Here is a 15,134-nt window from a genome sequence, read left to right as displayed (position 1 = left end):
GTAGAGACGAAAACTCCACGACAGTTTCCACGTCCAACTGTGCACTGTAGCATAATTGTATTCTTGCCTGATTGTGATAGCTATCAAGCAAGAAATTTACTACAAGATTAACAGAGACACAGTAATGAACAAGCATGGGAAGCATCATGTAATTGACTGTTATTAAAGTCTTGTCCTAGTGGCCCCTAATACACTCCCTAGCTCCAGCTTTCCATAGAAACCAAAGGCTGGGACTTTTCGCTACTTTCTTCCATTTTCCAAGTTGGGATGCAGGTATCCCCTCACCCCCATACCAATGCTCACATGACGTGGTCTGAAGGAGCCTAAAGAGAAATAATCGGATACTACAGACACCACCTAGGATTCGGAGATGTGGATGGGTTTCAACATTGGGCAAGAGTTAGGATCTGCCCTGACCAGGGCACTCCAAGGGAGCCAGGGAGTGACCACGGATCATTTTTATATTGATAACTTGCACCCAACGAGCCATGTGCAGAAGCAATGGCAGATAAGAACACTGTGCCATCGCGTCGGTCTTCTCCCGATACCGCAACGGCGGCCCTTTTCATTCATATTTTAATGAGGTTGGTATCTCCGAGACAGTCCTGGGAGGGCGGAGGCAACACTCCCCAAAGATTACAATAGGAGTTGCTTTATTGACAAGTACTATTCAAAACCTTCCCAGTCTAAAAAGAAAGACTTAGTTTTATTCCACTTGTCCCAGTACGTCTTGCGCTCTTATAATCAAGACACTTTGAGGGGAGAAGGGGAAGGGGAGGGCTTGGTTATTCCGCCAATAGTCTTTAAATTTCCTGAAGGGAGTTCAGCTGGGTAGCACCGCTCCAAACGCTACTCAGACACATTTTCATGATGAATAAAATGCTGCAATGCACCAGCGTCTTTTTCTTAACGACTTTCTCCAAAAACACAAATTCTATGGTATTTTAAGATCAAAATCCCTTCTAGAATCTTCCGTAAAAAGCAGCTCTACTGGTGAGCTGTGGGGTGTCTCCCTTCCCTGGTTTTGGTGAACACTGTCACACTGTGACTTCTGAGCTGTCTCCAGCAAACATTTTCTACTTTTATAGCATCTTCACACCAGAGGACTAGCTCATTATATCCAACAGCTATAGACTTAGGAAATTATAGAAATCTACATGGTGATCCCTTGCTACAATATATTTGTGTTAAAATGGCCATTACTCCACTATATGCAAACACGTAAATTCGAAACCAGAAAGCCAGTTTCCTGTTAGGTGGGAAGTTTTACCACGGAGAGGGGGGCTGTCTTCTAACAGCACAACCCAGGAAATAAATCAAATGGCTCATGAAAGTTAGGCGGTGGCCTTTTTGCACATCAACGTGTTGTGGCTCCTAACTGACATGCCCACAATTTTTGCTCACTGCTCAGAATGTTAGGTCAACGTGAACAATGAGTCTTTGGAGCATGGAGCAGCCTCTCCCGGAGAGGAAGTGCCTGGCCGTGCACCAGGCGATGGTTGGTGCCCTAACATTTCTAAAAGCACTCTTCCAGGGGGCCCCGCGCCCCTCCTGCCAAATCCGCTCCCAGCCCCCGCCCCTCCTCCCAGTCACTGAGAGGTTTACTTTTCTAGTGGTAAGAAAAAGGCAAGAAGGGGGAGAATGAGTTTCTTGAATTTTTTTTTAATCAAAGAGCCCACTCTTCATTTTCAAGTAAAATATGGCTTGTTCTCATTCAGAAACTACGAATGTATTTTACACCGATTGGATAAATATACCTGAATCAAGTATCACAGAAAAAAAAAAAAAAAAACACAATCGCTCCACAATGATCTGCCTTGATTAATAGTAATCTAAGAATTTACCTCCGCATCTTATAATTTTTCCCAGGGATTAATAAATGTTTAATCCTCAAGTTTCTGCCGGTTAATTACACAGATTTTCAGTTTCATTAACCCACATCTTCGCTGTTACAACTTCGCAGTCTGGAAAGGCGGAAATAAGAATGCTACCTGTAATCTGCAGTGCGCGCTTTGAGCCCCTTACGTTGCGGTTTTTGCCTGCGGACTTTATATCAAAAAGTAAAGCATTCATGAGTTTAAAAAAAAAACACACACACACTTGCTATGTCAGTGAGAGAAGAAATAAATGAAGCGGCATGTTTAGATCAGCTATTTAACTGCAGGTTTGAATGCATGGGCCTTGGAAACTACCAGACTCAAAGCAAGTTTGGGGCAGGGGGTGGAGAGAAAGCGGGATAGCATTACCTGTGCACCCGGCAGGTGCAGTCGAGAGTTAAACGGCGGCGTTACTCCTCTTACTCTCTCCTGCTGGCGTGTTCCTTTAAAAATGTGTTTACAAAGTTGGTTCCTTACAGTGGCATAGTGACGCGGGGGATGATTTATAATGCAACCTAGATTTTTTTTTTAGAAAACACAACCGCGAGCCCACCGCCCTGCGCTTTCATGTTAATGCTGCCGCTCTGGCGGATCAGATTTGTGGCCAGATGGCGGTGAAGCGCGGAGACCCTTTGTGCGCCCCGAGCGCGCCTGTGAATGTAGCGCGGTCGTTGGCACCGGAAGGGCTCACACTGCGACTGAAAGGGGACAATGGAGGCTGGATATATCAACACTGCAGAAATCGAGTTCATTTGGGATTCAGCCCCTTTCACAGTGGTTGTCATGCAAACTTCCTACTTTGATCAGCAGAGGGTGGAGAGGGGAAAAAAGCGCGCAAAGGCCGCGGGGCTGCGGCGCGGTCCGGGCGCCCTTGGCGGCTCCACGCCCCCTTCCGGAAGGAGCCGCGGGGACGCAGGCTCCTGCACCTTGACCCGTCTAGACGGCCCAGAAGTTTTTGTCTCCGTTACCAAGGGCGAGGGGTGCTCTTTGACCCGCGCCCGGAGCGAAGGTGGTGGCCGCGGAGTCCCTGCTGGATCCCGGCTGAATTGCCGAGGGAGCGGGGACGCACGGGGACGTGCACCAGCTGTTCCCAAAGAGAGCCGCGCGGAGCCCGCCGGGGAGAGGTGCGGCGCCCTAAGCCCCTCGCCCGGGGCGGCGCGCAGCTGCGGCCCGAGCGGACGCACGGCCCCGAGGAGGAGCGAGCGGAGGAGCCACAAACTTTTGACTTCTCCAACTTCTTCGCGAACCGCAGGGAGAGTTTTGCAACAAGCTTCTCTCTGCCTGCACCCGCCCCCGCCCTCCCTCCGTCTCCCTTGACAAGTAGGTAGATCCTAACCGCCACTTCGGGTGCTTCGCGCCTTGCTCTGCGTGTCCAGTGACTTAGGACTGACGGTTCCCTATAGGCGGTCTCTGGTTTGAACGTGGATTTTTTTTCCCCCTCCTGTCCATCTTTAACGTGCGCTTTTTGAACTAGGATGGAACCCCCTGCCACCTCGTAAATGCTACAGTTACAGAAGTGTAGGGGCAAACCGGCACGTGTTGGCCGCAGTGGGGACCGCGCGCGCGCGTGTGTGCGTGTGTGTGCGTGTGTGTGCCTGCGTGTTTCCATGTGTGTTCCTGGCCGGGCGTCTTGGAACTAACAGTAGCTGCACCCAAGTCTCCTCCGCTTCCCTGCAGATTCCCCTAGTCCAGTCCGAGGCGTTCTTAGTGGACCTCTTGGACAACGTGTGTGAGCGAATGAACGACTACCAGCTTAAAGAAGACCCGGTGACGAAGGAGAAAACGTTCACGAGATACGCTCCACGGAAGGGGGACAAAGTGTACAAAGAGTTTAAAAAGTTCTACTTTTATTCCGATGCCTACAGACCTTTGAAATTCGCGGTAAGCTGCCCCCGCCGCGCAAGGGACCCCGCGCGCGAGGTGTTTTTTTTTGTTGTTGTTGTTGTTTTTTTTTTTGCGTTCTTTTGTGTTGTTTGCTGTTCTTTCTCTCGGTCCTTGAGTTTCAGGACTTGGATCGTTCATATGCACGTGGGAATGGCGTCCGTGTTTGCCTGGCGCTTGTGAAGTGCTCGCCGTGCTTTGCTGCGTGGTGCCCCTTAGAGACACCTCCCGGGTTGTGGAACCTCCTGGTGACCCATGGAGATACTGAAACGCTGTTTTGCAACAAGCTCCTAGGGACTTCAGCACACAGCTTGCACGCTGTTTTGCCTGGGTGGGGGCCGAGTGGTGTCTATCCTGTTACCAGAGGTTTCTCCCTCTGTTGTCCATAGAAGGGGACCGGGCTCTGTGGTTTCTAGACAAAATCCAACCTAAAACGAAGGTCATTTTCAAAGATTTATAGCCAGATGATGGAGGCAGTGACGTAATCATCTTCCTTCTCTCCCCCTCCCAGGCTTCACAGAAGAGAGAATTTTTTTCCATCCTAGGTTAATTCAAGTATTCTAGCACAAACTAAGTTAAACAAAAGGCTTAGATATGATAGTTGGCTGAAAGCCAAATTTCCTCCCGGTGTAATGTTTATTTTACAGGAAAGTGGCCTCTGGCTTGCTGGAATCTGCCTGGCAAAATATATTGCAATATATTGCACTTGACTTAACGCTGTTGAATCAGACAAAATGATGGGCAGGCCTGTTTTAAAAATGCATTACATTCACGCGGTGGCCAAAATGTCAGGCATGCTGGAGCCCTGAAGTGAGGGCTTTAGCCGACTTCCGAAGATTTCATTTTAATTAAAAAGTAAGAGCAATAATTCAGGGTCGAAAGGGCCATGAAATAGGAATAGCAATGAGTAACTGTGCTTGTATTTCACAGGTTTTAAATAAACACATTACGGTGGAATTTCAAGATTTTTAAGCGCCCTTTAAAATTTTTAGAGTCTTGCTTAATGAGCTTGGAAAATGGTTTACCAGTCTCCAGCGAAATGCCTTCAGCAACTCCAGAATTCCTAAAAGGGTAACCTGATAGTTCCTTAACGGACAGGCTCCAGTTAGAATTTAAGATTTTCCAATACAAGGGCCCACTCCTCTTCTCTGAAATTCAGGTTTCCTCCTTCCCTTTTCTGGAAAGCAAAGTGGAGTTTGGGCTGCACCTCCACGCTGCGTGAAAAGAAACTCCCCCAAGTAACTGTCAGGCGTGTTTGCCACCGTGAGCGTGCAGGTGCATTTGTTTTGATGGTTGAGAAGGCAAAATTGTTTTCACACTTTCAAACCACAAAATGGATTATTATGTTAAATCAGAGGGAAAGCGGTTTAAGCGTTTCCAGGAAATGCCTTCTTTAAAATGTTGAAAAAAAAACAACATCCAACTCAGACTTTTCGAGGTAGGACCCTCATTTCTGCCTGTGGCTCGCATTCCAGTATAAGGAAGAGAAACAAAAGCTTCGAGCCAATGTTCCTTCCTCCTGCTCCCCGTCCTCACGTCTTTCAGGGCCACTGATCAGGTAGTTAAATCCCAGGAAAATGATGGCAATTAACATTCTGGGAAGAGGTTGAATCCAATGCAATGGTGCATTCAATGCAGAGGGCTAACACAAATGGACCACCTTGGCTCCATGGCTTGGTATTTTTAGCTAACAGAACGTTGCCACGTACAACAAGGTGCCCTGCGAGTGTGTATCTAGCCACATATGCTGTTATTATGTTTCTGCAGTGTGAGACTATAATAGAAGAGTATGAAGATGAAATATTCGCACTTATCGCCCAGGAGGCACGCTCTCTAGCTGACAGGCTGTGCAGCGAAAAATCAGGTACTGTGTCTGATGTGGCATGTACGCCCTCCCTCGCTCCCCCTCTCTCTCACTCAGCCTTGCAAGCCCCGTGTTTGCATCCCGAGCCGCGCCACGGCTCTGACGGCTCTGACGCAGGGTTCGCCCGCTGTAGCACGCGCATCCCCGGAAACCACAGGCCTCCCCGACTTCCCTCCCTGCTCCACCCTTGTTCGCTCAGCACGGTGTGAATCCACAGTGCTTTCTCAGTATTTCTTTTTTAACTTTAGAGATCTGGCTTTCCCATCCCGACCCAGGAAAGGAGAATTGTAGGATTTAGAAAAGTGTTGGCTGTCACCCAGCAGCGGGCAGAGCTTCTGTTTCATAAGAGACGTTTTTGAAGATTGTTGTTGGTGGTGGTGTGGGGGTGGGGCTTCCTGAGTATTTTTTTTGTTTCAAGTCTGTTTCTCAGTGTCTGCTTCTTGAAAACTGGCTCCCAGGATGGGAAGGGATACTTGTTAGGTGTTGTTCAACATGCGTCGGACACCCGGGCAGTTGTAAGCTAGGCAAGAATGAGCAGAACTTTTCTTTACTGGAGACTAAGTTGACCCCCACCCCCCACCGGCCCTGGCTCTCCCTCCTGTTTGCACACCCACGGGTGGGTCCTTATGATACCTGAGGGACACAGTTATTGGGATGTGGGACCGCTGGGCGATCTTCGGAACCCCCTTTGGGAAGAAGAGGAAGAGAGAGCCATGAAGCCTGAGATTTAAAGCTTTAAAAAAAAAAAAAAAAAGGCATTGGCGTCATTTACAGCCACGTGGAAGCCCGAGACATTGAGCATTTAGCAGCTGTCTGGGAGAAGGTCTCACGCAGCCAGCGGCGTGACCACCTCTAACTTGGTGCCACTTCGAGCTTCAAGTGAGATACTGCACGTTTGTGGCTCAGCGGGCTTGAAAGTCGCCAGCCAGGATGGTGGTAAATCCCCCACAAACAGATCCTGTGAGTTTTCTTACTCTAAGGACAAGATAGGGTTTTTGGTTTAAAATCTGTGTTTCATGGCACTTTGGAGTCTGGGGCTTTTTGCCCTTTGCTATTGGCTTCAGAAGGTGGAGAGTTGTGAAATTCACACGGCCACAACTTCCCAAAGGAAGTATTTTTGAAGTTTTTCAAAAATAATTCAGAGCTGCAGCTGTGCCTCAAAAGTGATCAGCAAAAACAGGATAAACAATACCCGCCATATTTGTTGTCCTTTTTTTCCTCATGAAGGGTTTGGATGTGTCATAGGCAGCTATGACAAAAGCAAATAATTTGCTACATGAACATTTCCTTGGAAAGTTCCGGAAGGACTTGGTTCCACCGACTATTTATGGTAGTGATCACCCTCAAATTCTAGAGAGAGGCTGTGCCCCTAAGCTCAGAAATTTGACTTAAATCCAGTACTATTAGCTGCCTCTTCTCATTCCTTCTGCATATTTATAACTAGAAATAATTATGGCTGCCCGATTGGGAAGCGGAATGAGTTCGTTCCGGTTATATTTCTTCAAGAAACATGTTTATGGGTGTTCCAAGCCATTCATGAGTTAAAAACTGAGACTAAATTAATCCTAAAAAGAAGCTGGATACCTCCCTCCAACACCTGCTGCTAAGAAAAGTCAGCATCACAGTGCAAGGTAGAGTTCTTCCATCCTTACAACTTATTGCCAGAAACAGCTAAGCAACACATCAGTGATAAAAGTCCCAATGAATGGTTGCAGCAAAGGGAAGTAATACGTTGTGACACACTGGGGTGCTTTCAGACAACGGAGGAAAAGATGAGACTTGCATATGGCAAAAGAACTCCGGATGCATTCAAACATGATCTAAAATACAAAACCAGGAAGTTCCCTGGCGGAGTGTGACAAGCGTACGCTGTTTTGTAAAGAAAACGCTCTATCTTGTTATACTGTACAGCAGCGTTACTATAACATGATCTCTGTAATTTAAATGTCTTAGGGATGTGCCCGCACGTGTGTGTGTTTGTAAAACTACATTAGCCACTATTTACTGAGCGTATACTACGTGCGAAGTGTTCACCTTTTGCTTTTATGGAGAGAAACGGTATTTAGGAAATAGATAACATTTGTAGAACGAGAAATTTGATTGGAAGCTTGGTTTCTTTCTACACTTGATATACACTTTGTGTATTTATGAGTTTTGCTTTTTTTCTGTTGAAGGTATTTCACTTTATTTGTAATAATTACATGTGAGCACGTTGACACGCTCTTCAAAAACACTAGGGTTCTAACGTTCACACATAAAAATCACGGGAAATAATTGAGAAAACGTCACTTGCATCAAATTTAAGATGACTGCTTGGATTTAAAAATAACACAGCAGTGAGCTTTTCCTCACCATCATGTGTCGTCTTTAAGATGAGGGAAGAAAGTCCAATGGGAGGGTTGCAGATGGATCTGTGGGTGCCACTACAATTGTAGACACTGGTTAGAATAAGAGTTACCAGATATACCCCATCTCTGGAGTGTGAGACCAGGTACTTGGAAGATGTTCCTCATATAATCTCTTTTCTTTTTCTGGGGAAAAAAACAAAAGTAAGTTAATTAGATTTTCCTGGGGGAATATTTTGTGGTGCATAGCCCAGGCCTTTTTCCAGATTCTTCTTTTGGACTCTTGTAGTGAAAATGGTTAAAATTTTAATACAGTGCTGGGTCATGCCTAGGAATACAGCTGTATAGCGCTCAAGGTGGGGAACAGAACACTGTGGGATATCATGAATGTGTACTCTTACGTTTGTGGGGGTATTTGCCCAAAAGATTGCTTGGGGTATAAATACAAGTACATAAATGTATTCTGTATATATCACTTCTGCTTTGGTGTCAAATTAGCATTTAAAAAGCATAACTGATAAACTGGCCACATAACTACTTTGAATGCAATGGAATAAGATAGCAGATATCTAGAAACCTTTACGTTGAAAGTAAAAGCCCTTTCACTTTTTGTATGCACTTCACACTAATGAGGGTGCTACTTTCTCATACACGAATCTTTCCTTTCAAAGGCTAGCATACTTTAAATGAATTGTGTGGCTGAAGTAATCTGTATCCTTTCTGAATGGAGTTGGTATTAATTGCTTCCAACCGGGAAAGTGGGATGGGTCAGAGAATCTGGTTGCCCCGCTGGTGCTTGGATGAGAGGCCAAGTGGCCAGTGCCCCTTAGAAGCTGTGAAATATCTCTGCACGGATCTTCTTTCAGTACTCCCATAGCCACGGGTGAAATGACACAATACCTCGGCCTTGGCCTTGCTTTTAAACCTCCCCGGCCAAAGAGTCCTGGAAGATGAGACAAGAAAAGCAGTGTGGGGCGTTGTTGATTCTGGGTGCGGGAGAAAGGGAAAGAGAAAATACCCTTCCCTCTGCTTTTGTGTCTGCTTGAACATTCCATAGCGAAATTTGGGAAAAAGTGATTCCACCTTTTGGAGGAACGTGGGGGACTAACGGGCTGCTCTTTAATGGGAGAGTGATGCTATCTAAATTTCTTTCTCCAGGTCTGTGTGGAACTCCTGCTAACCATACTGAACCCTAGGAAGGAGGTGCCACTAGTTATAAAGAGGAGTAAAGCCACATCCCCAAAGGTCAAAGCCTGCCTTTTCTGTTTCTGTGTTGTCTGTCATGATGGGAAAAGTTGTCTCTTATTTGTACCATGTTTATCTCATAGATGACGATTTTTTTGAAAATCTGTTGTTTGGCATCATAACAAACTTGACTATCTATAGGTAAGGCTGAAAGCACGAAAAATGAAATGACCTTAGGTAGCTTTTGCTCAGGCTTGATGAGAAAGCATGTAGTGTGGTGGTGGGGAAAAAAGAAGACATTTCATAACCCAAGGAGGGATTTCACAACGTGGACTCTGTGCTTTATGGTAAATGTTTATGCACATAGGCAAATGTCATGGACCATTTTGGTGAGCACTAGATCCGGTGTCTTAAATCTGTTGACAGGCCACTTATTTAAGGAAATATATTGCAACGAATTCCGCATTCAGTCTCCTGGGTTGCGTACGGCTGTTGGTGAAAGAAATGAGCTCACTTCTTTAAAAAAAAAAATCAAGGATGAAATTTAATTTCCTAGAAACGACGCGTTTAAGAACTTCATTTCTAAAATCGGGTGGGATGCCTCAGAAACAGTGGGTATTTTTAGAGGGAACAGTGATTGTATTGGCCTCTCTGACACACGCGTTCTGAGTTCCAGTGATGGGGAGAAATGATGGCAGATGATATTGTGCATTAAAATTGACACCAGTGACCATGTTTTGCTGCAAACTCCTGTCTTTTTTTTTTTTTCTAAAGACATTCAGCTAACATTTAGTGTATAGATGTAACTACTAAATAACCTATCTTTCTTCTACAGGAATGTGTTTTGGAGATGTGGAGATGGAAGGGGAGGTTGGGACATGGTGGAAAATTACCTTTTCAGCACACTGAATTTAATACACAGGGTAGTAACAATCTCTCTTGAACAATTTCATTGTCTCTGTCTAATTTGCATTCAATGGAATCAGACTTTATTTAAAATGTCAGGGTAGAGTCTACACTTGTTTTTTTTTTTTTTTTAATTTCTCATTGTTGTCAGTGAGAATTGAATGAGCAGACTGATGCAAATTCTGCCCCCAAAGAGCTAAAACTTTGCCATATTATTTCATAATTGCCCAGAAAACGCATTGTTTCAATCTTTCAACTGCTCCTCGGCAGGAAATAATTGTTGAATTCTGGCAAATATATCAAATTAAGGGAAAGCTGTTTCCATTTTTCCCCTCCCCCAACTCTTATTAAAAGTCAGATTTTAAGTTAATGTCATTTGTGGGGGAAATTGAGAAAGAATATGCTTTTTTGGGTGTGTATTTCTGGCTACTTAAGTATTCCAGACCTTACGTAATCCAATGACTCTGCTTTCTAGCTGATAGAAAATAGAAATAGCATTTAAGGCTAATTAACACCACTTACCCGCAGGGCAGTAAAATTGTCATTAAAACCCAGTCCCTATGTCTTCATTTAGAGTTAACTATTGACAATAAACTTGACATTTGAAATTGCAAATCGTAAACATTTTGCCAACTCACATTTTCCTAGAAAATGCACTGAACAGGAGCACTGTTACCTGACCCCAAGTGGCCTTTCCCGGGGACATGGTGGAAAGTGTGGCTTTTGGGGGCAATGTGGCGACTGTATCTGCAGAAGTGTCCCCGCCCTCCTTTCCCACTGTTGTGGGTAAGCATTAAAAATGCTTAAATGTCGGCCATACGAACGCTAACCCCACACGTTAAGAAAATGTGGGCTCTTGTTGGGAACCTCCACAGCCATGGAGAGAGAGGCCCTCCTCTCACCGATGGGGCTTGTTCCTTGGTGGCGATGCGTTTAGCGTGGGAAGACTATGTAAGAGTTTGCTAAATATAGTTTTAATTTCTTTTTCTTGGATTTTCTGGTAAAAGCCACCTTGAAGCTTACAAGCGTTTTAATATCTCACGACTTATGTATTTTTTTCCTTCCAGAATTTTTTTCCAGGCCAAACTTGTTAAACTCCTGGAAATATCTGTAGCTTACTGAGGTGCTGATTGAAATGGCATTTGGGTAGCAATACCCAAACCACGGAATTTCTTAGGCTGCAATGATTTTTCAGCTTCCCTCGGGGTCACGGTTAGGTTGTACTGCTTTTGCTAATGAACAGTAATGAGACACAGAGTAGCTGCTCACTGTAGCACGCCTTCTAACTGTCGCCCTGCCTTCTCTATGGCCTTTACCAACCAAGAGCAAAGTAAACCAAAAAGCCAGAGAACGGATCCAAAAACACCTAGGACGGGAGAGGAAAGTTTCTCACAGTTGATGAAAAGCAACCTCATTCTAGGTTAAAAAAAAAAAAAAATCCCTGGAGAAATATGGGTGGGGTCTGTGTACACGATGCTGGAGGAGAAAAGACACGTTTGAGGCCGGGTAGTTTGTGCACCTGATCTCACAACAGCAACAACAAAGCCACCCAATTGGCTGAGGTGAGCGCTTCATTTTCCATTGTGTGGGTTACTAGTTGCTGAGAATAAGCTCAAACCAGTGAATCCATTTCACTGAGGAGTGGAGAGTGGAATTGAGCCCAAGTCCCAAATGGGAAAGATCAATACTTTATTTACTAAGACAAACCCTAAAAAAAAAAAAAGAGAGAGAGAGAAAGTCAATAGCTGGTTGTGTTTTTTTTTTTTTTTTCTAAGCGTAGGTTCATCTCGATTCATATATGTAATAGATTTATCTAAATAAAAAAATTTTAAGACATCTATCACTCTTAAAATTCAAATTGGAATGGGATGAGAAAAAGTCACTTTTTGATGTGACATTGGAGTCTGTTTTAAAGCTTGATACAGATTTGTGTGCTAATTTTAAATGTCTTGATGCCCTGTCAGTGCATATTGTGTGTTAGGATACTACCCAGCTACAATTAACAACGGTAGTACATCATCCCAATAAAAATATACCTGTTAGAGGCAAGTGCCTTTTTCTTATGATTCTCTACCTACCATTAATTCCCCTTGATACATCTCTGAAATGTATTAGCTTATTTGTTTTCAAAATAAGGAACTAAGTAGATAAAGAGGTCAAGTTCAGTAGATAAAATCTAAAGATAGAAATTCCATTAATGACCTAGGGAAGGGTGCAGAAAAGGCTGTTGTGCTCCCTTGGAGTCCTGCTGGCTGTGCCCCTCTCCACCTGCTTCCTGATGACAAGAGGGTCTTCTGGGGTCCTCTGTGTCCTGGGCGAAGGCGATGGCGGTTCTGTGGTGTAGGGTCATCACTAGCAAGAGGCTGTGTAGCTTCCAGAGAGAAGTTTGTGGAAGTGGAGACCAAAACGTCAGCTAGAGCTTGCCACCCTTCTGGGTTTTCTGAGAAGGTCCAGGAATGAACGGATGGACAGACAGACACGCAGACGGCTAGATACGGGATAGATACAAGTAAAACTGGGACACAGGGAAATCAGCCAGAGCTTTGGTTGTTCCTGAGCAAGGATCTCAGAACCAAGCATCTGGAAATTTCTTTAATTCTTTAAAAGAAAAGAAATCATCCTGTGTTTCCCATCTTGAAGGATTATCTCAAGGTCTTCATAAAAGAAAAAAAAAAAAGTTACAACAGACAGATAATATCCTACCCCACAATAGGAAAATATATCTGAGAACGTATTTGCAAAGTATGTTTAGTCTGTTAAGATGTTGCTTGGAAAACAAACATGTATGAGGTTACCCTGAGATACAGGAGAATCGTAGGTGTTTTTATTATAGACACAAATTTTAGGAAACCCATAAGGTCAGGTTGCATCTCGGAAAACATTAGAGGACAAAGTAAAAGCCCAAACAGTAAGCCAGGCGATGAAGTTGATAGTCTTGCACTCCCACAACCTCAGAGCTGGGAAAAAATTGTGCATCATACTGCTGAGCCATGATGCACCGCGGAGGCAGAGGTCACCTTGGCTCGGGAAGGGCTCTAGTAACTTCCTTGTCCTCTCAGTAATGGTTGAGCACCAATGTCCAAGGAATGCAAGTTACGGCATGGCGCACCGGATGCCCGACGCCAGTAATGGAGCGTGGCTGGGACTTAGAAAGACCCCGGAAGCGAGAGGTTCAAATATTAATCCCTATTTCTGACTTTGTAAAGAACAAGTTGGCACCTGAAGGGCTGGGATGGAGTCCCTGACATTTCACACCAAGGACCTGCCTCCTACTAGCTTTCTGCACAAGTGGGAATTTCTCGTCTCTGAGATCAGCGAGGAAGGGCAGCGATAATGGTGAGGCGACACCATTGTCGATAGCAAGATTTCAACCAGGTGATTTTCATTGTCTGAGAGAGAGAGAGAGAGCGCGTCTGTATGGCTCTGTGTACGTCAGCAAGGGCACCGAGGAAGCACCTCTGTGCCCTGTGGTTTGTAGAAGGAAGCAGAGAACCACAAAATAGACTCTTTGGTCCCTAGCAAAAATCGACCCTGCAGCCAGGGTATTGAAACAAAGCAAAGTCTAATACAAATGCAGGTTCAATAAGTGTTATTAGATTATTAGACATTTAGGTAGAAATATACCCCTTGAACTGCCTTTATATGCAATCAAAGCCATGATTAAATATTTATGTCCCAAGATAAAAGGGTTGTGTGTGTGTGTGAAGCAGTCCCCCCAAATGGTGAACAGGAGATGTTGCAAATTAGCTCCATTTTGTACACTTGGTGGGTACTCACACGTCAACCAACTTTGGGAGTGCAGACCCTGCTGAAAGCCCCCCTGGATTCCCGGGGTCTGGGCCAGCTGTGCCTGGGCAGAGCTCCTGCGTGTTTGGTGGGTGTGTTGGGATTCCGTCCTGGCAAACCACAAAAGGCACAGCGTCCTTGTGAGCGCCCGTTGTCACTTCAGCAAGGCCCTTCTGCAGAAAGCTAGAAGCCTTGGTGTTGGAAGAAAGGGCTGAGCGATTCCGAGCAACCTGGGTCTCCAACACCTTTCAGCAGAGCCAAATAAAAGATGCTGGTTTCTCCATGCGGAAGGGCGTGGTACCTTGAGGCTTCAAAAATAGGCTTTCTGGTTCTTTGTTTTTAAGAAATGCTTTTCCTCCTACCTGACCACTAAAGTCTCAAATCCAGACACCCTTAGCTTCTCCAGCGCTCCTCTTTTCCTTCAGTTCTTGTGATTTATTCCCAGATGCTGGGAGTTGCCTCGTGTGTACCGACGCAGCGTTAAGTAACGCTGGTGCCAACTGCCTTGTGCCCGAGGGCAGGAGGAGGACTGGGGTGGCCCCACGCCACAGCTCCGCCCGCGCGGAGGGTGCTCAAGTGCACCAGTCCCTCACTGGCTGGCCCGAGCAGAACCCAGGGGAGCAGTGAGCAGTCAGGGGAGGCCCCTTTGTCTGTGGGGCTGGGATTCCATGGCTGTCCCCCAGCCCTGCTCTGAGTGGGCTGTGCCCTTGAGCGCAGGCTGTCCTTCCCAGGGTCAATATGGATCCCCAAGGAGCAAGCGCGGCGGGAGGCTCAAACAAAGCCTTATCTGAGGGCACAGTGATGAGCTGCCGAGTCTCCTTCCCATTTATTCTCACATCGATCTGTATCTCAGAAAGCCCGGAGCGCAGCTCAGGGCCCTTGGCGTGGGTTGGCGGGGTAAATCTGTCAGAGCTGGTTATCAATGTGCCCTACCCAGAGAATGGCTTCCCCAGGAAGGTGTGTGCCTGTGACCTCTCCTGCAGACTCCCAAGAGAAAGGGCTGGGTCGAAGGCTCAAGGTGAACCTGCCTGTGCGGGAGATCCGCCTCAGCCGGCTGGGGTCTCGCGGGGCCGTGCGGGGTGTGGCTGACTGTTTTACAGTCATTGCTCCTGCCCGCTGAGATTCCTCATTGTTTAATCCTCCCCATGCAGAACTGGAATGACCAGGGGCCCCTCCGAACGGCCGGGACCCTGAATCTGTAACGCACAGTCTGCTGTGACGAGGCGCTGTCCCCTTTGTGGCCTTCTGCTCCCCTGGACAGTGCCCACCGCACAGTGACCTGTGTGGGCA

The 15,134-nt window shown here is 45.9% G+C and overlaps 1 protein-coding gene across 5 annotated transcripts in view; it reads left to right on the top strand.

The window, feature by feature from the left end:
- The window catches only part of CNPY1 (canopy FGF signaling regulator 1), a 123,205-nt gene extending 113,330 nt beyond the window's left edge, over nt 1-9,875 (top strand). For 4 of the 5 annotated variants that reach the window (XM_062192921.1, XM_062192922.1, XM_062192920.1 and 1 more), the window contains 3 exons: nt 3,555-3,758; nt 5,526-5,622; nt 9,296-9,875. In XM_062192921.1, the coding sequence (XP_062048905.1) occupies nt 3,555-3,758; nt 5,526-5,622; nt 9,296-9,357 (363 nt within the window). In that variant the 3' untranslated portion in view covers nt 9,358-9,875. Of the gene's footprint in view, nt 1-3,554; nt 3,759-5,525; nt 5,623-9,125 lie in introns of all 5 variants that reach the window. The other variant, XM_062192923.1, reaches the window with a different exon arrangement.
- The last annotated feature ends 5,259 nt before the right edge of the window (nt 9,876-15,134 follow it).

Source organism: Lepus europaeus, chromosome 5, assembly GCF_033115175.1.
Source record: "Lepus europaeus isolate LE1 chromosome 5, mLepTim1.pri, whole genome shotgun sequence".
NCBI lineage: Eukaryota > Metazoa > Chordata > Mammalia > Lagomorpha > Leporidae > Lepus > Lepus europaeus.
The sequence above is the reverse complement of the archived record's forward strand: the minus strand, read 5'-3'. Positions and strand labels throughout refer to the sequence as shown.